The 23,637-nt window shown below is 40.2% G+C and overlaps 1 protein-coding gene across 1 annotated transcript; it reads right to left on the bottom strand.

The window, feature by feature from the left end:
• Positions 1 to 6,563: 6,563 nt before the first annotated feature.
• On the bottom strand, positions 6,564 to 23,431 carry chrna11 (cholinergic receptor, nicotinic, alpha 11; the record flags this gene model as incomplete). Its single annotated transcript, XM_079258330.1, has 10 exons — positions 6,564 to 7,301; positions 8,674 to 8,783; positions 11,449 to 11,535; positions 17,466 to 17,660; positions 17,756 to 17,923; positions 20,000 to 20,079; positions 20,155 to 20,264; positions 20,563 to 20,607; positions 21,500 to 21,639; positions 23,239 to 23,431. The coding sequence occupies 10 exons, from the start codon at positions 23,429 to 23,431 to the stop codon at positions 6,564 to 6,566; spliced, it is 1,866 nt and encodes a 621-aa protein (XP_079114456.1).
• Positions 23,432 to 23,637: the final 206 nt, after the last annotated feature.

The raw sequence follows: 23,637 nt of genomic DNA, 5'->3' as shown, positions 1-23,637 counted from the left end.
TGTTGAAAGGATCCTCCATGACTGGGGATGTCTGCAATGGCACTTTTTTTTTTTGTCAAGTCTCTATTCTAGTCAACAAGAATTCAGGATTCAGTAAACCTGGAATCACAGAGAACCAATCAGCTGCCATTGTAGAGCGTAACCAGTCACCAATGACTTATTGGACATAAGGGGCTTGTGTTCCTCGGAGTGGACACCTCGTGTCCACTTAACCTTGTGACGGCGGCGGCCAGAGCTGGTTAAACGACAGTGTGTAAAATGAGTGAATGAGGGCTGGCAGGATTAATCAAGCCTAACGACACATGGGTAGGTAGGCTCACTGGGAGGAGAGAGAGCATCAATCAACGTCTGGAGAATCTCCCCCTCTCTGCTTCTCGTCAGCTCTATCGACCAGCGCTTTGGGCCTTTGGTAATTAAAAGGCATTGATCGGCCTCAGCCGCAAGATGCTGGGATACGATCATGCAGTAGCACACCACGCTGGGTCTCATAGCGTAAACAGGTGTGCATGCACATGATTGTTAGTGTGTCTTAACATGGCATTATATATGTAACCGGTATGCTGCAAATGTGAACATGTGACATTTTTTGTCATATATACACATTTTTCACACTCCATTTCCCTTTTATGACTTTCTTTTCTTTCCTCTTCATCTCCACTCTTTGCAGTGATTATTTCATCTTCTCTTAGACGCCTTTGACCCTGCAGCCATAGCGATGCAAAGAACCATACGTCATGCCGGCAAGGTCCAGCTGAATTACCCATTTGGTAAAATCTGACACCAAAGGGAAGCCTTTAGGTCAGCACTCTCTTAATAAATGAGAAATGGGGTGGGGGAGAAAAAATAAACAATAAGAACTGATTGAGGCTGTGCATATACACAAAGCCGCAGGCTCATCTTCCCCATGGACACACACAGCCCTCTTCAGAGTCTCTCTTCTTTTATTCCATCTGAGTGAACACACTAAATCTAAGTGCTGCCAGATTGCTGGCGCTGCACACTTTTCGACCGTCGAGTTAGCTCATCAAACAGGGAGCCTTGGCTGGGCTGAATAAGGACCAGCACAGTACTATAAATACACCGATGACTCTTTACTCATTCTGACACAGTGACTGACTGACACACTGAAGGCCACGCGCAAATTCCAGTCCTCTTTGATGGGTGTGTAGTCCCATTAAGATGTGTCTCTAATTTCTGTTTATTCCGATAGTATTTATTTTCCCTTGCGGTGTGATATAGTGCAGTGACCTTTCATTTGATGCCCATGACTGAGTTATACTTGTCTGAGCGCCCATCTCCTCTGCCACTGTCCCTCATAAATCCGATGAATTACCCAGGATGCCACTCTTTCCTCCATTAACCCTCCCCTCCTCTCTTCCTCCCTTCCCATCCTCCCCCTTCCTCCCTCCTTTCTGAACGAGTGATCAATTAAGGTCCTGTCCAGCTTTCACCAGCACGTCAGCACTTTCTCCTCTCCTCTTATCCCCTCGCTGTCATTTTTTTCCTTCATTTTGGGTGTCAGGGCCAGACAAAAGAGAAGGCACAAAGCAGAGCAAAGGTGGTAGAAAAAAAACAGGAGAATCCTTTATTTTCAGTGTGAGAGGTGCTCTGTACAGAGGTGAGTGTTTGGGTGTCAGTGTGTGCTCAAAGGAGAACAACCCTCTGCCAAGCTTCCACCTCTTTAGATGTGACTTTAAAAGAGAAAGAGACGGAGAAGAAATAAATGAAGAGATGAATGGAGGAGGTCTCTAGTCTCTTTGAAGCAGTTCACAGTCAGAAGACACTTAGTACCATTACAGGTCCCAGTGTGGGTCAGGAATGTCGTATAGATATTTGGCTTCTAGGATTTTTTTGTTCAAAAGGAAACACCAAAGGCTTTCTTAGATCAGTGAGTCGTGATATCATATAGGTATTTTCCTGTCATCAAATCCCACGAAAAGCCAAAGCGTCAGAAAATGTATCACACAAACAAAGCCTGAGATTTGATTTCCATCCTGTGGTAAAATAACAAACAAAAGAAAGCAAAAGAGACATACTCTTTACTGGTTATGTTCTTTCATTACAATGACTGAGAGGTATGTTTTGTTCAGGGTCAGCCCCGTATGCATCATCCTGCTGCTGTATAACTCATCAGAATGCATCTACTCTCTTTTAATGGGACTTACGGACATTAACAAAAAAGTAGAAATTTCAGTTCTTGTTTTGTTTCTCCTAAACCAGAAAGGCTGTATGTCTCTGACTTGCAGTTTGACTACAGTTCAGTGAACAGTTATTTGTTGGATGAAAAATGAATGCAAGGAGATACACTTTGTTCTGGATTTGATTATAAAATATCTGCTTCCACCATGTTCTTCTGAAAGGATTATGCAAAGTCTTGGCACTTGGACAGTATGCAGCAGAAATGAGTCGACTCCTGTGCAATAACTCTTAAATGTCAAATGATTCAGCTTTGTACTGCCTCTGAATAATTGCGATGTTTCTCAATTAATTTAGAGCAATTTCTCCTATGAAAAATCAATAGCAAACACCTAATAAAGTTTTTATTAGAAATACAAAAATAGAAATTTAATTCAACAAAAGTAAGGACAACTGTGAGCCTTGACACACGGATTAGAAAGACTGTTGAGGGCAAAACTGAGGGCAGACTGACCATTTCACTTAGCTTAAACATATGAATGTGGTTAGAGGAGGGTCTGTGTCTGTATCATGACACCGAATGGAGAGCCATGGGAACTGAAAAACCAATGTATATCTTCACAAACATGGAAAAATATGGTGTCCAACTGGAAATCAGTCCTCCCTGTAATCAGGAGAGACAGAGCAAACCATTATGCAACTAATCAGAGTTGTCTTCATCTGATGCTACAAACAGCGCTCAGTTGTACAATCAAGCTGAGATAAACACATGGAGAAGTGCTCTTGACTTTCAACAACAGAAGCGCCACGGAAACAAGAAATCAGAAAATAATTTTGTGAAAAGTGAAAATATACAGATATGAGAAACTCAGCGTGAAAATAAGCACCCAAGTGATAAAGTATGAAAGTATAACAAAATATTCAATTAATTTCATGTTATCTATTCATTTATTTGTTTATATTTATGTATACATTGTAAGTCTATTTATTTATTTTTATTTGTATTTTGTTCATTTTTTAAAAATATATTTCTTATCATAGATATTCTATAACTGTAACATACTTAATTTATATCTATGTTATTTTGCTTATGTTTTCCCTTTCTTTTTATCTGCCATCATCTTAGTTATTTTTGGTTTGTGTTAGCTTTCCTCACTAGCTTCTGAGCCAGTCCGCAAGTCCAACTAGAAACTGGTCAATAGAAATTGTTGTGACTGGTATTTGAGTCACAGAATCAGATGGATCATTGAATATAGTATAACACAGGATATGCAGCAGTCTTTTTAAGCTTTCCTAATGTCTTAAAGGTGTAGAATGGGCCACTATGTTGTTTCACTCTTATTAAAAATTTCTTCAGTAACAGATTTTAATGGGACTTTGAGCTTAAGTAAGTGGAAGATTAAGTTACCTTTTCATGCAACAAGATATCCTAAAGAGGACGATGATAACTTATGCACCATCCTGACTGGCTCAGAACAAATAATGGAGAGGAAAAAAAAAAAACAACTGAAAATGACAGACAATGCAAAATATAAACGTAAAAGGGGAAAATATTGTTTTGTTTAAAAGAGGGAAAATAGAATGGTTTTCATGTTATCCATGAATAAATCCTTGTATTTAAAATATACACAGTGGTAAATTAGAAATGAATGTGACAAGAAATACAACTGCTGTTTTCTTTTTCTATTATGTTTTGTCTCTTCAAGTTTCATCATGAAACACAATGGCAACATCATGTTTAAAATAAATATAAATGAATGGGAGCACATTTTGGGGTTAGACTGACCAAGACAATATGTTTCCGCTCATTCAGGACACACAGTGTTTGTTCTGGACTAGTGAAGCACAGAGGTGGCAGTGTGATGATATGGGTTGTGTTTATGGGAATAGGATATTGGGGAAGTGACATGAATAGATGTCTCCATGAATGCCTATAGACATGCCTGACAAGATGACCCCAAGTGTCCAACCTTGGTTTTCAGCATAATAAACTATAATGCAATAAAAAATCACAAAAATCAGGACACTTTTCAGGTATTTTGAAGACAAAGGCAGAACATTACAACTCCTCTAGAGGAAAAAAATGACAGAAAAATAAGAGAATATCTCGGCAAATGTGCAACATTTTGTCCTCAATCCTGCCATTAAAAAGGGAAAAAAAAAAAAAAAAACCACTGACAGAAATCATAAGCTGAACTAAATGTTCTTGCAGAGTTACAGCTGTGGAGGTTGTAATTTCTATGCAGTAAATCCATCTGTATAAGAACATACGCAACAGTCCAACTTGAAAATAATAAGGTTTGCATGAAGTAAAATCATTTTGAATCATTTGACATTTAAGTAACACTGCACTTTGGTGCTTTTACTTCCTAATAATGTGCATGACATAATAAACTATTACAGCTAATGTTTCTATCGAAATACACAAAATTTAAATCAGATTTTTCCTCTCATATCTTGTCAGCAGCTGTGCAGTTGTATCTGCATGAAACCTCATACTGGAGATGCATAGATCACAGTGAAGAGGAGTCTTATAGCTCCTAGCTCTCGTTTTGTGTGATTCATCCTTCTCCTCCTCACTACCTCATTAACTCTTCCACCTGGAGTAACTTAAGATTTCAGACTTTTGCATCACAATTTTTGCATCATTAAAGTCTCCAAGAGTCTTTAGCAAGGATGGTTGCTAAAGTTATACAATAGATGTTATACGGTGTGCATCAGGCTATCTGACAAGCGGTGACAGATGCATCGTTGAAAGCACCAGGGAAGCAGAATGATAGCTCCATTTATCATACTTTCACATCTCCCTTTAAATTGTTTGTGCATATTTTAACTTGTAGTTTGGCCAATCAAGATAGCCTTCCTTGAAACATACAAGCACTTAACAGAACTCATCAACTTCTGTGTATTAAGCCCAGCTAGGACTACCTTTCATCTAACACAGCGGCAAGCTGAGAGAAAATTCCAACAATTATAGAAAAAAAAAAAACAAATTTAAGCCACATTTTGTCATTTTTATGCCATTTTCCCACGGATGATTTCGAGCTAAACTTTTAGATTGAGAATTTGATCTTTCAGATCATTAACTTGAATCAGTGCCATGAAAATAGGCTTGAACTGAAATATAATCGCTCCTTTTTAACTACTGATGAAGATGTAAACCGCTGAAAAGATCTAAAGAAAAAAATTTTAATGCATTGCTGCTTCTTCATATCACTTTTAGGGATTTGAATAATCACATCCCTTTTGGTGCCTTTCATGTACTTTTAAAGTCCTGACCTCCCAATTGAGTTATTAAAACTTTAATATGAAATCCAATGAGTTTCGCTGGGCCATTATGACCTGCCAGATACAGTTAGGTAAGCGCCGCATGAATTTCCAGCGGTCTCCATTGCGGTCCAGCGACTGGCCGCTGTATCGCTGATGACCGGTTAATTCAGTTTCCCATTCAGGATAAGCACCACACAGTGCAAGCTGCTGAGGAACTTTTGATCTCTTCTGATTGGAAATCTTCTCACAGAGATAAGACCTTGGAAATTTAAAGTGGCTCTCTAGCAGAGAGGGGACTTCATCTCTTAAAACCTTATTAGTCGTCGAGATTATCCAGGGTCTTTCAATTTGACAGTCATTAGATGGATGTGATTGAATAATAGATGAGATCCTCCTCTGTTCCTCTGTGCTGCAGCGTTCTTGATCTTCGGCCCACTTTTGTGCATCTGAGCATCAAGCTGCTTTCTTTGCCTATTACTTGCCAATGTCACAGGGGGATGAAGTGTCAGCCCTTCACAACAGCTCTTTGTAGTGTGTCCTTGTAAAAGTCTCCGTGTCCTCTCCCCACCTTCCTCATCCTTACATCACTTTAAATGATGCAGTATTTTCGCCACTCGTGGGAATGAGGGGCTGTCTTCTCTCCTTGAGAAAATAAAACAGATATCTGTCTTTTATCGGTTCCCTGTCTATCTCTTTTCCCCTCTTATGCTCTCAATCCCTCCCCTGGTCCAAGACTCCTCTTACATCAGGTTGCATTACGTGTAGAATCCCTAGTTTCTGTTCCCCTTTTCTGACTCATCCTCTCTCTTAATTTTGGAGGAAAGTCTTTAAATTAGCAGGAAAAATCTGTTTCACTGCGTCGAGAATCTGATGAAGTACCCTGTTCATGTTCATTTCATCTAAACTGCAAGCTGTATTCCCATTTCCATCAGTTTTCTTCTTTTTTCACTTACAAAACAGAATATATTCCAAAGAAAACCATTAGCTTTTTTTTTTTTTTCCCTATTTACCAGGTCTTTGCCATCACAAATCACAGAGCCTAGAGTTTGCTGGAAACTGCGTTTCCTTGGATCAGGGCCCACTCCATTCTTTATTCTATATTTAATTCCCTTCAACCAACCCTTCATGCTTCCCTTCTTCTTTTTCCTTCTTTGCTTTCAAACAAAGTCCTTTGAAATAGCTTCCACAAAGTTTGGCGCAGACATGAGGATTGAGATGGTGCAAATGATGTTGAAAACGCTAAACGCAACCAAGCATAAACGGTCAATCACTGCACCTGCAAATTTCCACTGGTCAGCCAAGCTTTCGGTCTCATCCTGCTCCCGGAAGCGATCTGCCATGTAACGAACCTCCTCCAAAATAGCCTGCAGCTGGGGGTCTCCTATCCCTGCCGTTGAGCACCCTCCAAGCCCTCCCGGTCCCCCTCCGAAGCCTCCACCGCTAGAGACGGTGCTGGGACACCCTACAGTATCCATGTTAGGAGTAGGAGGTGGTGGGGAGCTGCAGAACTGAGATGGTAGGTGTGGAGGTGGGCTTCCTGCCACTCGTGGAGGACACGTAGAGATATTATTCCTCTGGACAGGCTCTGACAGCACTGAGGAGTCTTCAATGCTCTGGAAACCCATATAAAGAAGGTTTCCATTATTGTTTGTGCTGGACTGAGTGTGCAGATGAGGATGTCCAGCATGAAGGGACCCCGTCTGGAGAGGACCCAGATTCTGTGGGTGCAGAGGGTGAAGAGTGGGGTCTGTAGGGTTGGGGATGCTCCCACTCTGTGAGCCTGAGGAGCAGCGCCGCAAGTGTGGGGCACAGGGGGGCCGTTCTGGGTCGTCATTCTCGCCTGGCCGCTTCATCCGCAGGAACCATGCTACCCACTGCAGCAAAACAAGTTGCACCTGGAGAGACCAACAGATACGCAGAAGGGAGAGGACAGAGCGTTAAAGCATCCAAAGAGGCAAAAGAAAAACTAAGAAAGCTGCAAAGCAGCCATAAGGCACAACTACCCCACAACACCAGTTAGACTGGTTTTATTTCCCTTCTGTTGTAGAGCGATGCCAACTTTGATTCCAACCTTGTGGTTAGTTTTAAACAGCAGGTTGTGTAAATATTAAAACCCTCAATCTTAAGAACCTAAGGTTAAAAACATTGTTTTTGATCCGAATATTCTCTACTCAGTGAGTTGGCTGCGTTACATTCAGACTGAGGGCTTTCTGAGATCAACCATCACATTGTTATTTCACAGACACAACCAGTTTATTTCACCAGTTGCTTCAAACGAAACATTTATTTTTCCTTCCTTTCTCTTCTCCTTTCATCCCCTCACCTCTTCTGAACATCATAAACTGTCTTGTGAAAAGCCGGCACGTCCTCTGAAAGAGCTGGCCTGGCAGTGTCCAGATGGGTGTCTGCCACCTAATGAGACCTAATGTCCAGATGACTGCTCAATTAGTGTCTGCAGGGTATGTTTACAAGCCAGGTAACAAGCCCTGTTGCTGCCATCGCTTATGTTGTTTTCACGCAGACTCTAATTATGAACCGTGCTGGTTTAACACCCTCGTCTGAACCACATCAATTAGCTTGTTAATTGGCCATTGGACTGCCTGAACAGCCTATTCATCAACAGAATGCCCTTGAAATGTGTCGATACGCTCATGCAGCTGAATATGTATCGATAACTGCAGGTCTGCCAGTTCTCTCCGCATAAACCATAAAATGAACACAAATGATGTCAGAATTTCTGTGGCTCATTATTGTATCAAAATAACAAATAACTATGACAACTATGGTGTCAGAGTGGCTGTCCATGCCTTTTTTCTGTGCATGCACATTAGCACAAAACTTTTGCAAGAGATTTCATGCATTATTTCAGTAAACAGAAGGTAAGAAAAAATATGAAGAGGGAATGAGTCGATCCGAATCCGCCCACACACACACACACACACACACACACAGAGTGCTTTGAATTGCACTCCTGTTGAAGTCTGTGGTGAGGCATTTGATGAATACACTGAGGCAGACTGACGCTGCCGATGAGTCACAGTTGAGGAAGTCGGTAAATTAAAAGAGAAGCCGGCAGGGAAGCATACGTCGTGCTAACAGTTCCATGAAGAGTTACTGAAAATGGCAGAGCAGAAGATACTAATAATGGAACAAACATAAACAAAGGAGAAGATGCGTCTGAAACAGGAAGGATAATTTCAGCTCCAACAAGCAGGATAACAAATTGCCTGCCTGAGGCCAGGATAAACCATTTGAACTCAGACTCACCCATTTTGGCATGTTTCCTCCATTTGGATCGTGGTGATGATACTGCAGAACCACCACTGTAGCAATGACTGACATCCCAACGATGATCATTATACTGGCAAAGTATTGACCTGGGGAGGAATTTGAGGCTATGTTACATTCAGTTTTTCTTTTTACACAATGCGAATTTTCCAACAGTCACAGTGGAAACAGCAGTTTGTATAAAAGATCTACAAGGTCATAATGCACATATTCTCACGTGTTCCTCATTGGAGGTCCTCTACAATAACTTCAATACTTCATATGTGTGTAAACACCTCAAGGAGGTTTTTTGCTTTTTCATTGCAAGTACATATGATATATGATAACCTAAGATTTGCTGCTAATATCAAAGACTTCTGGTTTTTACTGTACGTTGTTGGCAAAATCATCAAACAGATTAAGAGGAGGGTTGTTAGTTTTAATAAAAAAAATTATGCTGAAAGCAGCACTCTGATGATCATGACTGCATTTTTTCTCAAGCTTTTAATGACCAGGCTTTGTGTCTTTAGGCAAAGACAGCGTTGCATCTGCTTCTGGCTGCAGTTTGAGCTCACTAAACATAATTTCTAGCCGTGCGCCCACAATCAATTTAGCCTATTAAATTTCAGGGTGAGCAGGTGGCTTAAATAAAAACTGCCTTTACGGTTTTCGGTGGGACATCTTTCAGCTCTGCTACTTTGTAGTTTGCAATATGTTATGATTGTACTGTAGGCTATGTCGTTTCTACATTTTCTGATGGAGGTTATGACATTTTGTGCATATAATGAAATCCTGAGTAATGTGCGAAGAAGAAGGCAGCTGTCAGTCTCTTAATAAGTTGGGTTGATCTGTAAAATGTAAATTAAAAAGTGACCCTATTTCCAATTAGAAGAGTAAAAAAGACCACACATCACATGTTGAAGGACGTTTTTATGCTCATGTTGAATGTGATGGTACACTTGTAGTATGTTGTGTTACATCAGCACTTCTTCTAACACCAGTTTGTCAGAGACCAGTTGATGTGAGGTTCAACTTTTTCCAAATTATGTGTTATAAATTGGGCTGCACAGAGGTATAGTGGTTAACACTGTGGCCTCACAGCAAGAAGGTCAGTGGTTTGATCCCCAGCTGGGGCGAGGTTTGAACAGTGGGCTTTCTGTGTGGAGTTTGCATGTTCTCCCTGTGTAAGCATGGGTTTTCTCTGGGTACTCCAGATTCCTCCCACTGTCCAAAGACATGCATGTTAGGTTAATTGGTTACTCTAAATTGTCCATTGTAGTGAGTGTTAGCGTGAGTGGTTGTTTGTCTCTGTGTGTCCCTGCAATTGACTGGCAACCTGTCCAGGGTGTACCCTGCCTTTCACCCAAAGACTGCTGGGATTGGCTCCAGCTTTCCTGCGACCCTTCCTCGGACAAAGCAGTTAGGATAATGAATGAATGAATGTTTAATATATTTTTTTCAGATGAAAATGTGTTTTTTTTTTAAGCGGAACTGACTGCAAGTGGGAAAGTTCAGCTCCTGGATTCTTATTATAGACAGATATCTTAGTAAAATAACTGTTCTGGCATTTTATTGTTAAAAAGTGGTCTAGTATGAAAAAAAATGGTCACATTATTTCAAAATGTTTTTTATGTCACATTTTTTCCATTATCACAGTTTTCCTGCTTCCCTTTCAGTCCATTTAAAGTTACATAGTAGCTGAGCAGGGAATGTTCTTTATTTGTCTTTTTCTGGGGCTGGAAGGTCACATTGTTGTGTCATTACCACACAAATATGACAGCAGAACATTATCAATCAAATAGGCCATTTATCCATACCTGCAACTGTGACCCATATGACTTGTGTGTTTTCACATCAGCACCAACAAAACACAAGTGTTTCCTCTAACAAGCCATAAAGATCTCTTAAAGATCAAGGATCAAGAGCAACTTTATTGTCCTCAAGGGGCAATTTGTTGCAGAGTAAGCAGTACAAAGCAGCCATCAAACATAAACAATAATGTGACTCAGTGGATACATAAACAGCCTTTAAGGGGCAGTAAATACAAAAGGGGTGTACGTATTAAACCTCCCAATATTTCCTTTACCAAACTAACAACAACAAGATAAATAGATTAAGTGCTATGATATTAAATAAAAGGCATATTTGTGACCTGATCAGATACGAGAACTCAGTTGTCACTGAGTGTCTGAGTTTAACCAAGACAAATTGAGCCTTCTTCAAAGTCCAATAAGGATGTAGGGGGAGAAGAAAAAGGGATGGTACAGTTGTATGTGAGTTTAATACTCAGATACAACAACTGTTTTTCCTTCCTGGTTTTATTCAGTCAAACAAAAGGCAGGAAAATGACTGTGGTTGTTACTAAAATACACTCTTATTACAGTATGATTTCACTTTCATTTAAATGGATAATGTGCTGCCAGCTGTCTCGGTGATACTTCAGCAAAACATATTACAACTAGACCTTCCTTCCTGTCTGGGCTTCAGCACTTGTTCGGGGTCAGGAATCAAAATTTCATGGTTAAAAACATCGAAGTTAAAGCTAATGTGCCTTGTACCTGCATTTGCTCTCATGACTGCTGGAGACTGCATATTCTGTTATCATAATCATCAGCCATCACTGTCTCTATGATCCAACAGTCTGTGGGGTGATTCTAGGAAGAAGTTAAGTCTCAAAGAGCAACATTACTCTTAAAATGACAGGTTTTTAATTTGTTGTTGAGTCTATTTAACTTGCTCATATTAAAACACACACAAAGACAGCTTTTCACATACCTATAAGCGGGACAGAGTCAGATGTGGCGGGCATGATCTCTGCGACCAGCAGCATGAAAACAGTGAGAGACAGCAGCACAGTAATACCTGCAAGCAGACAGATAGCTCTTAAGGCTTTCGCTACATTTAGTTAAAACAATCAATATTGCGGTTTAGTCTCCTCTAGTGAGTCTCCGTATGAGAGGTTCCAGTGGTGTGTTTGGTATTTTGATAAATGATCACACTCATGATGAGATCTGCTTCGATTTATGTAAATGACTGGCTAATGCTCAAACAGTGAATTACCTCTTGACATTCTGTACCTCCACAGCCAAAAGGCATTTCTACGCAGCAGACGCACAACCTCATACACTCCTACTGGAAATCTCTTCATTTATCCACCTCCACATCGTTCCTTTCGTGTGACAGGATTTAAGGAGTGCTTTGCTGGCATAACTGTCCGCATTCAGAACATTCAATTAAACTCCAGAGCAGAGATGAATTATAAATCCTTTAAAGATATTAGGTGAATTAAAAATTCTTTTATGTTACACAAAAATCACACCACTGCTTTTTAAGCGAGCTCCTGTGCCCCAGAAGGCCACTTTGTCCCAGTGTCTGCTCCATCAAGTAAAGTGACAGTGGAGAGTATATTCCTGGAAGGCAGTGTGTAAGCTCTCTGCCCACTAATCAATTCACTAGCCTTAATTACATCAATAGGTTAATTGGCTGCGCGTGAAAGGCTTGGCAATTTTTTCGCCCCTTTGGAGAAAACCAGCATAATACATCCGGTATTGAGGATATGCTTTGACAATGCTGTCGTGGCTTTCCTCCCAATTCCCTCCCACTCAAACATGAGTCAAATAGCATTTACAAAATAAACTATAATTATTTCTCAAATTCATACAATGGATCTAGAAGGGGAGGAACTGATACATTGACAACTATATGTAACTAGAAAAGCACTTGAAGTGTCCAGACCTCCACTAAGCAGATCCTTTCCACCCACATTGTGTCCACATTTCCTTCTACATCACTCCTAAAATTTTATGTAATCTTAGTCAGATTAAGACCCATTCTTAAGGAAAAAAGACAAAAAATCTCAAAAGTCCAAGCAGTAGTATTTTGTGCAAGTTGCTAACAAACAGACAGATAAATGTGGGCATAACGTGACCTCCTCCTCGGAGGTCATAATATGATTTCACAAATACCGCTGCTTTGTAGAGGAGAAATGTAGAAAAACAAGCCTTAACAGGAAAATGTGTGGGATGTGTGGTGAGGAATGAAAAGATCACAGACTTCAAGGTGAAACAAGATCAGGCTGATGGAAATCTGGACAGAGCCAGTGAGCTTGTTTTTTTCACCTCACAGTGACACTTCTCCTTCCCTGCCTCCTGTCACGGAGACCCTGGATCCAAAGCCTCCCTGACACACCCTTACAGTGTCACCCTACATCTTACTAGATCTTAACACAACTCAAATAACACCCCACCACCCCCCATCAGAACACACAGACTTCTGCATCTGCCTGCAGTCTGTCTGTCTCCACCCGTCAGGTGCAGCTGGAGAGCCTGAACCGAAACATGGCTGCAGGTCAGGACCATGAAAGACTACACAGAGCTATGTGGGATTTCACAGCACCTCTTCAACCTTCAGTCAGGTTGCAGAAGACATCCTGCCTTGTTCCAGTGACTTCAACCCAGTTTATTCTCTGCTCAGCTTGAGAATCATGTTTTTTGAGTTGTCTAGTACTTTTCATAGTACTCACCTGCACTGCATGTGAGAGGAAAATACAGGTGATTCCTCCGAAGCCACCTGGATTATTGACTACCTGACAAACAGGTCCCAGTTTGTGAAAATGAAGGGTTGTGTGTCCAAGAAGGTGATCAGTAAGCACTGAAACACCACAAGGGATTATACTCTTGCCATTTTTATTCACACTATGCCCTTAAGGTTTTCAATACAACTCTGAGACCTGCCATCTGCAGTAATGGACCGCAAGCAAAGCAAGGAAGCAAACAAGCCTGAATACGAACAGACAAACAGCACAGCAATGGGTTTCAAAAGCATCAGGAAAAAGGAATAATAACACTATTTCCATCCCCAGAAGAGAAGTGGAGATAGTGGAGGAGTAGATGCCGGGAGGTGTTCACTTGCACAATCGACTTAACGAGAAATACAACACCGGAAATTAAAAGAAGGATAAAAAAAAAAAAAAGATTAATTTTCTATAAAGATGCTACATATCTTCTATAAGTCTGTTGTGAAAGTACAATCTGAGACTAGAACGCTTTTAGTGTCTAGTGACACTAAACACCTAAACAAACTGATCAAGAAGGTGTATGATTCAACTTTCCAACCATCTTCTCAAACTCCAACTTAACCTGTCATCCATGCATTAATGAAAAACATTTTTTTCACATACAGTAGCAGCATGTGTAATTATGCTTTTTATATTATATTTTGCTTTAGTTTAGTGTAGTTTATAAAAGATCTCATTATATGGTGTAAATTATATTCTGTAAGAATTTAGCTTTACTGTGATGGACTGGCGACCTGTCCAGTGTGTAACCTCGCCTTTCGCCTGGTAATTGCTGGGATAGGCTGCACCTTGCCCGTGACCCTGACTTGGACTAAGCTGTAATGAATGAATTAATTAATATAAGTGTATTCTGTAAATCATTGAGGTAAACTTGGTATTTACAATAAACCCCTTTATATTCAATTACATAATATATTTATTTATTTACTCTTCACTGTCCATTGAAGTGAATCATTTACAAAAATCCCATCCTCACCTATGAATATACTAGAAAAAACTTTTAAAGAGGCGTTTATTGTAGTAGCAGTTATGCATGAAAGGGTTAAAACATTCATAATGACTGTACAGCATCCAAGGTTATCTATTCACATAGCTGTTCCTGTCTAAATGGTGTGGAAACACAAAAGCAGTTTACAAACAGTGACTGACTGAGAATAACCAAGAGGCTGAGAGCAGGAGATATTTTATATGTTTCACTGGTGCAAATCTGAAAAACAATTCATCCGATGTAAAATGAATAGTCCTCTGCTTGGTGTTTAATTGTTTTAGTGGCATGGTGTGAGATAATATAGTCTGACGTCTTCAGTATCCTGACGGCATGTACATCATTCTTATTTAAACCGGGTGAAACTGATATTAAAATGTGTCTCAGTCCTGCTTCCCCGCTCTCTCTCTCTCTCTCTCTCTCTTCCTGCTTATTATAATGAGATTTGCTTGTCTCCCACCACCTCATCATCATCAACACCAGTCCTCCCTTTCTGTTATGTGCTGTCCTCTCTCATTCTTTGCAAATTCTTCACCTGCCTTTTTGCCATCTTCACACACCCACTGTTCCTCCTCCTCACATTTCTCATCTGTCTGTCTGATCCTGTAATCCCTTTCCTCCCTCCTCCCGCTCAGCACCCCCCCCCAACCAGCTCCTGTTAGTCTCCTCTGCCACTCCTGTATTTTTTACATTCATTCACAACTGGTTTACTTGGTGTGACTTTTCCATTTCAAACAGTTCATATTTACAACGACAGGAGGGAAATTGAAGAGGAGCATGTGATTGAGGTTCAGGGTAAGTTTCAAACATTTTGAATGTATTTCTTTACTCTGAAGACATCTGCGGTGGAGACTGTTTGGGAAAAGTTTAAAACCTGCACCGCTTGCATTCCTGTTTTTCTGTTTCCTGTTTTGTGTGGCGTCCTTATTTTTTCTGGGTCACTGTGAAGGCAAGAAAAATATAAATACTGTGAGGATGAAAAGGCAGATTTTGTTGGAATCAGCTTGAATTCTACTTTAAACTTTGGTTTCCTTCACCAAGGTGGAGGATATGTTTCGTCTATCTGTCTGTCAGCAATAAAACAAAAAAAAAAAAATTGATATTTGATCAAATTTTCAGGAGCTCTTTGACATTAAATAAGAAACAAGTTATTAGATATTGGGGATTATCTGGATCATTACCTACATCCAATATTCTTTAAGAATTATTTGTGCATATTGGAATAATTTTGCCATTAAAGCATCATACTCAAAAATAATCCCCACAATCACTGGCTTGCGGCTGAGGACTGTGCTTTCTTGCTGCTTTTAGTTTGATAATTCTTAAAGAGTGGTTATCCTGTAACATTCACATTAAAAGCACAACGACCACCCCTGGAAATATCAACAGCAACGAAGCAAAAGAAAACTCACAAAATCACAAAAAAAGTTTGTTCTGCTTTTTAGAATGGAAATGGTGTTAATGGTCTAAACGAAACCATCTCTTCTGAAAAATGTCCTGCAAAAACCAAAAATTTTTCCCAACTCTGAAGCATGCTGGGGGGAGCATATGGTTTGCAGCTGCTATGCTGATGCAGCAGAGATTGGAGCCATGCACACCGAGGCTTTTCAGTCCTTTTAGAAACAACCTGGAAGTCCGTGATCCAAAGAGTACGGTCCATGGGTGAGACAAACCAGGCCTGACTTTTTAACTTCTCGCATTTTGCAGTTGAAAATCAAAAAATGGTTAACGCAAACATACAAATGAAAAGTAAATCACTGAGATCAGAACTGAACTTTGCATTTTTGTAAGATTTGTGCATCTTTGCATTTTTCTCATGTAAATTCACTTGTTTTCAACTTCTTGCAAGTTTGCATCAGCTATTGTGCTATAAACAGTCTTTATGCTTTCCATATCACAATGCTGGATTTATTCCATCTATATCAGAGAACTGAAACATGTCTGACTGCTCATTTGACCTTTCAAAAAAAAAAAAAAAACAGATATTTACGAGGAAGGAAACAACCCACAGCACACATTTAAATCAGCTCCTCATCGTTCTGAACGTCCCAGAAACAGCAGCCACTGAAGATTTCAGAACCGCCTTCTGATTTGTCAGTGAGTCCAAAAAGATCGTGTACACACATACATTACAAATGTATGTGCGCTCTTAGTTTAATCAAACTCTGTTACCTCAAACTCTTTTTTTTGTTACAGCACTGTGCATGTTTTTATTTACTCCTCATGTCTTTGGGACTGAGAAATATTTTTTAAGCCTCTAAAAGGTTTTTTTTTAAGTCCAAACAAAACTATTTCAGATATTTTTTTTTTTCTAACACAAACTGCTTAATTTTTAATCCAGTCCAGTCTTTCCACCTGAAAATTTTCATGTAACCGAAATTCAAGGCATGGCCCCCCTCTCATGACCCTTCAACACTGACCTATAAGTAATTCAAGCATTAAAAAGGCATTTGTTGTTTTGCAAAAAGGCAGAAGAAAAGAATGCGGCAAAGAGCTCCTAAAGGACCCAGGAGATGACCTTCAGTTGTTCTATTTACTGTTCACTGAAGTCTCATCAGAAAGGGTCTCTGTGGGAAGGCGGCTGTCAGGAAGCCGCTCTTCAGATAATGAAACGGAGGGAAAAGACTGAGGCATGTCAAAGAACTGCTGTGAATATCAGTGGCAACAGGTCATGTGGCGTGATCAATCCTCCCCAGAGCCTAGACCTCGGCATTATTGAAGCATTGCGGTATCATCTTGACAGAAAATAGAACAAAAGTCAGCTGACATCCAAAGAATGAAAGAAAGTGACAAGTCTTCAGAAAAGTCTTCAGAAAGCCTGTTGGACTATTACTGAGGACCAATTGAAGGAAAATAAAAGAAAACGTTTCTAAGAGGATTCAGACTGTTTTGAAGAAAAAAAAAATATAGTCATACATATTTTAAAATTGTAAAAAAAAAATCTGTTTTTGCCTTTTAGACAACACTGTGCACGAGTTTCAACATAAAACTTTCCTTATTTCCTGTTTTTTTAGAAATACATAAAGAAATTCAGGGGTGACTCCAGATGTTTGCACAGCACTGTTCTTTAGATCAGTTTCCACACTTTCCCTCTTGGAGATAGAAAGCGAACTAAAGTGTGAAACTACATTAAGAAACTGATGATCCCACTTCTCCGCTTTCTCTTGCCTTCTTGCTCCATTGCAGTTGCCTTTTGTTCATTTGTTTCCTGTTAGTATCTGCTGCACTCACCCAGTGAAATCTTCTCCCCAGAATCAGCTGGCAGCACAAAGATTAGCAAGGTCATAGAAGACAGCAGCACACATGGGATGAGCAGGTTCAGAGCGTAGTACAGCGTCCGCCGCCGTATTGTAATGACAAATGTCACATCCGGGTAGGGCTCCTTACAGCATTCGTAAAAGACTTCATTTCTGGTGCCAGGAACACCTGCAAATAAACAAATAAATCAGGGACTGATGTTTTTTTCTGTATGATCGGATGGTTTTGATGAGGACGCAATGCATATGTTTCTCCCTACTCACCGATTAGATCCCACTCTCCATTGGGCATGTAGCCTGAGATGTCAGCATCAGTCATCTGAAGGTCCAGGAGCCAGCCATCGTACGTCCAAGAGCCAAATTTCAACTCACATTTCTGAATGTCAAAAGGAAACCAGCGAACATCCACATTGCATGTGCTCATGAAGATCCCTGAGAAAAAGACAAGAGGAGGAAAGAGGGCAGGGAGTTCCAGCTGACAAGTAACAGTCTGCTGTGGTGACGAAGAAAAGATACATCTGAGGCTCAGCATCTGTCTTGAATCAAGTTCCTTTCTATGGAGAGTAATTTATTCCTTTTAGGACAATACTCTTGTACAGAAATTAGGGGGAAAATGCTTCATCATAAGCAAGCCTGCACACTGCGAAAGGACTCTGTTTTTTAACATTGTGCAGGTCCATAGAGAGTTTGTTGTTTTGCAAATCAGTTTGGAGGCTTGAGAAGATAAAGCAGAGACTAGATAAGAAACAACATCCCATCAAAGACATGTCTGTAAAGAAAAAAAAACCTGGCAGCAGCATTGTCACTCTTCCCTGCTCTGCCTGCACACACAGCTGTTCACTAAGCCTCAGCAGCAGCAGCAGAGGTAAACAACCATTGTAGCTGAAAAATGAGATTGTGCATCGTGCCGTAATGAGATTAAAATTATATCATGTCAAGAAAATCCCCTCACATATATGCATCAACACACCCATGCACAAATATAAAAGTACACCAGGGAGGCACATTCCTCAAAAGAAAAGAAATCACAATGATCCGTGCAGTGGTCGGCAAACTGCAGCTTTTAATGTACTTACAGGAATAAACTGATTAATCCTGTTAATGAATTCTGAGACATGAACACAAAACTAAATGAAAAGAGATGCTTTTCAGCAGAGATGTTCATTATGTGCATGTCGACATGCAAATCAGCCCTCAGAATCAAATGAAAGCAGAGTAAGGCGGTCAGCAGCTCGATGAGCAGGGGCTTCAAATCCAGTTCTGAATTTCATTTTCATGATCTTTCTGCTTTTTAAGATTCTGTCACCAACTTTCATCTTACTTTCTTTTTTTTTTTTTAAAACAAGGACAAATTCTTCATGAGTGCTTTTGTAATAAGTTTTTCCAGAGAAAGCACCAAGGTAAAAGCAGCTCTGCCTTGATTGTGCACCTCCATTCAAAGTCTGTTTTGTTAACCTGTATCTGAGTTATGAAGCATTCTCAAAAGCAACATTCTCACACAAGGCACTTTTTTTTTGCCTGGAACAATCTCTTTCAGAGCTCATGCGTCTGCAAGAATACATCTACAGAAATGCAAGAAGGCATTGCAAGCACTAGACACATTTTACTTGTTGTCACCCATTCCAGATAAGAGCTAAAAATCTGTTATACTTTATCATCTAAAATGTCATTTTATCCTAATACAAAAAGGCCTAAACAGCCATAAAATGTATTAACAGGACATTTGCAATCTACTATATCTAGATTTTTTTTTTTACCTTCACGTTGTGTTCCCAGCCTTTAACTTGCAGACCTCATGCCTTTTATTTACCATCCATAATCTACACTAACAGCTCAGGAGCAGCAGCCATTCTTCTCTTCATTTTATGGATTTATCTCCATCACTCTTTTGCTCCCAACATTTCTTAAACTTAATATACCACAACAATGCAACATCTTGTTCAATCTTCCTCTTTTTGAATCTGATTCAAGACACAGAGTTAAGCAGCTGTATTTACATTCAGCTGCAGCCTATTAATAAACCTGTCGGCTGAATTGAATTGACAAGGCTGAGCTCGTCGTCTGTGCCTGGAACTGCAGGAGGCCATTTCAGCTCTGCCCCCGCAAACGGCAGAAGGGATTCACTCTCTGGCTACTTTAATCTGGTGCATAAAGAGGAGCCTGAGAAAATACAAAGCAAATCCCCATGAAGACTCAGGGGAGTCATCACTTTCACAGCCTTATGAGGTCTTGTGTTGGGGTTAAGGCAGGAAGCAGAGGAAACAAGTGTGTCCTATTTATAGATGTTTCAGCACTGTAATCAGTGTCTAACCAGGAATGCTGTTTTATACTGATGAAATATTAATGTCAAGTGTACAAACATGCAGACATGCAGAGATTGTGGAATGAGATGCTGCTGTTGTGCTTCATGGAGATGAGGAGGTTATCAAAAAAAATGGGGGGAAAAAAGGAGTTGCATGACGGAGTTTAGATGATTGGAAAAATTAAAAATAAAAAGGAGGCTCCCACCTGGAGGAAGATATTTGGCATAGCCACTGGAGTTCACCAGGATGTTGGTCTTAAAGGTAGAGTCAAAGTCATCATCTGCACTAAGGAAGGACAGAGGAGGAAGTGAGATTACCTCATGTGTGTGCATGAGGTGTCTTTTCAGGTGTGTGTTCTACCTGTTGTAGAGCAAGATGTCTGGTGTCCAGATTTGATCGGTGGTGAAGCGTAGGTTTTTCACACCAGGATGTTCGCTTTGGTTCCACTGCAGATAGTGGTCGAACCAACTCTTTAAATGCACAAACAGAGATTAGCTCTGTGAAAGAGTGGATTAGAGGCAAACCACTTTATCTCCAGTTCCAGATATACAGACACACACCATTGAATTCTCAGAAATTACACCTGTATTTTCATGAGAGGTAAGACCCAACTTTCTTCTCTCTAACATTTAGAGATAAAAATAAAAAAAATAAAAAAGTCTAATATTATGGCATATTTTTACATGTTAAAGAGGATTTAATCTAGTTCACACAAGCATTAACTACATAATTGTTACAGAGAACAAACCGAGTTGCAGGTGTTCTTACCATTTGTAACCACATATTAGAGGTTAACACCTGGTTCTTCTCATCCTGCAAAACATTTAAAACATTCTTATCACATTGCATGAATGATTCAATCTGTAAATCACAAAATGGAGTTGGAGATACATTCCAGCTACAACAAACTACTACTTTTGACTGCTGACAAAAAAAATAGCCCACATCATCCCAGTTTTTGCCTCCCTTCATTAGCTACCAGTAAAATCCAGAGCTGATCTCAAACTTATTCAGCTAAAGAACCCCGACTGTAAAAGCCCCCGTATATGGAGGACTGTTAAGGCAGATTATTCCAGAGTCGACCTATTTGACTTTAGGATTTATGCTTTTTTTCAACCAATTTGCTGTTTCCATTTCAACAGCAGACATTTGAACATGTGGCTCTTCAATTCCCTCAAACACATCAGATCTTCATTTTTATGTTAGCGTCTATATTAAAACTTAATTTCAAAACTGATATGCAGCTAAAACTGCCAAGAAATCGGACTGTCATTACTGAAAAACCCAGGTGTAGCAACAAATACACTTCAAAAACTCAGCCTTAAAAAACAAGAAAAAAATATACAAAAATTAGGTAAACGTTACTTAAAATAAGAGAAATTATCTGCCAACAGAACAAGAAAATTTGGCTTGTCAAGACTTCCCAAAAAATAAGCATATGTGTACTCAATTTAAGATTTTTAATCTTACTTAGATTTCAGTTTTTGCAGTGTAGAGGATGTAACACGGCCCCATCTGTTGTTCTTCAGTCTCATTTTTTTAGATTAACTTCCTTATTGACTGTAAATGAGCATGTACTCTTCCCAATGAAAAACACTTGATGAAAAGTTGACAACGCAGGTAATCTGTGCTTAAGATGCTTTGTCACAAATCATTACTCAACCATCTGTTGAGGCTGAGAAGGGTGGTGGTTTTATGCACTTACCACATCCATGATCTGTATCAAATTCAGGGTGAAGAACACGGTAAGAGGGTGGGAGTCATTGCCCACTGGCCGCTCCATCCGGTTGTAGTCCTTCAGGAGGTTCTTCAGCAGGTTTCTCTGGTGTGGCCCCTGCAGGGACACTGAGGAAGCCAGAAAATGGCCCTTACATCCGGCAAAATTATTATATATGAAGCTCTACAAAGTGAGATGGGAGCCAAATCACAGATCAAAAAATAATAATTTTATAGAGCTGATTAAATCAGATGGCTTAGCCTTGAGGACCTAAACTCCTTTATCATTAAGACGTCAGGTGAACATGAGTAAAAACCAAGATAGACTGGTTGAGAAATTGGAAATTTAATGAAGAAATTAGCATAATGTTTTACCACTATTAGTCACATCTATCTTGACTTCTTAGTTCAAGATCTGCAAATGAAACACAAAGGAACAGTCCAGCTTCTTAGAATGAAATATTCCACATTAAGACGGAAAATCCAAATTAAAAACAGGAGAAAAATTCAAAGGGCTCGCAGAACAGTCAGTAAACTAATTAGTGGAAGTGTGGAGGCTTATCAAGGCATAATTGGCTTAAATTAATCCATATTTAGGTTAGTTTGAAGGGCCCAGAGGTCAACTGAAAATATGAAGACCAATTAAAAATGTAAAGAATGTTTTATAAGTGGGTTTTTTTTGTAAGATTTCTGTCCTTTTATAATATATATTGTGACACCACAGAGCTGTAGCCAAACTCAAAGCAATTTTTCCCCATTCTAATCAAGATCCAGAAGTTTCTCAACCACTGGAAAGCAGAAAATCATCACTGAAAAGTTAAAGTTTCAGTGTAGCAATTAAAGACCATGTATGCAAGTTTAAAAATATGCTGGTGCACAGATAAACTGTACAGAAAAGCAGATGCAGGCTGCAGGGTGCAGAAAATAAAAATAACCAGGTTCAGTGCTGAGCATGTAACAGGGTCTTCCTTCAAAGCAAGTCAAGAAGAAAAGTCTTGGATGTTTTTGGCTTCAGAAGTCAGTCGGCAGAAATGCAGTTTGAAACTTTTACCATCCCCATACTCGTGTCTTTTATGCTGTTCAGTTTTTGATCTACAACTTCCTCTTAAACACAGACCCGGCACTGTTTCACTGCTGGTACTTCTGCCTGTAGGGAAAGTTCACCCGCTCTCCTTTCAGCTCCGTCATCCACCGTCAGCTTTAAAATTCAGCTACTCAAAGCCTGTCATCGGGAGCTGCAGCAAACACATCCTCAACAGAAAAAAACATGGAAGCGCTGACCTGAACGTACCATTACATCTTTTTAGGAGACCCCCTGGTTGGGTCACAAGCATGGGCAGGAAAAAAAAAAGCAATGAGAAATCCTGTGTGCTCTCAATTTTTTCTGCACATTTTATCTGACTACTGCTTTCCTCCATATACTAGATGTCAATCTGTCTGAATGGAACATATGCTGAGGCATCCGAGCCCAAAACAAGTGTTTTCATCCAAACAGGAGGAAAAGAAAGCCAGAGATGTAAACAAGCAAGCAAACAGGTGATCTAGATTCACACTTTTCCTCTCCCGAAATCTTTTTCCCCTTTCCTAAATTCTTTACTGCTTGACAGATGAAGCATCAAAAAGATCGACTCCTGCTCCTGAATTCCTACGAAATGCCACTGCTGCAGCCAGATTCCTGATGGAAAGACAGAGGGAGAGAGAGCGAAGGAGACATGCAGGCAAGCTCACCGTGGATCAAAGCAGAAAATCCAGAGAGGAAAAGAGCCACCGAGTGCCACATCCTGGTGGTGAGCAATGGGAGAAAAAGAGGAGAAGCTCCAGATATCAGAGGAGGAAGAGGAGGAGGAAGGGACAGAGAAAGGAGAGGGAGCACAGAGTCAGGAAGCTGCTGGAAATCCTCCAGTCTGCATCCAGCCGGCATCAGATGGAAGGAGTGTGAGGGTGTGCTTGCTGGAAGAGTGGGAAGCTAAGAGAAGGAGGGGGAGGAGGAGGAGGAGGAGGAGGAGGAGGAGGAGATGGTGGCCGTGAGCTCTGCCGGTCTCTCTGGGAGGTGGCCTAAAATGGAGAGTACAGGAGCGGAGAATGTCAGTGATGGGGTGAAAGGGTGGAAGATAAAGCATGTGGAGG

Source organism: Telmatherina bonti (genome assembly GCF_933228915.1).
Source record: "Telmatherina bonti genome assembly, chromosome: 19".
In the NCBI taxonomy this organism is placed as follows: domain Eukaryota; kingdom Metazoa; phylum Chordata; class Actinopteri; order Atheriniformes; family Telmatherinidae; genus Telmatherina; species Telmatherina bonti.
This window is presented reverse-complemented; position numbering and strand designations above follow the sequence as displayed.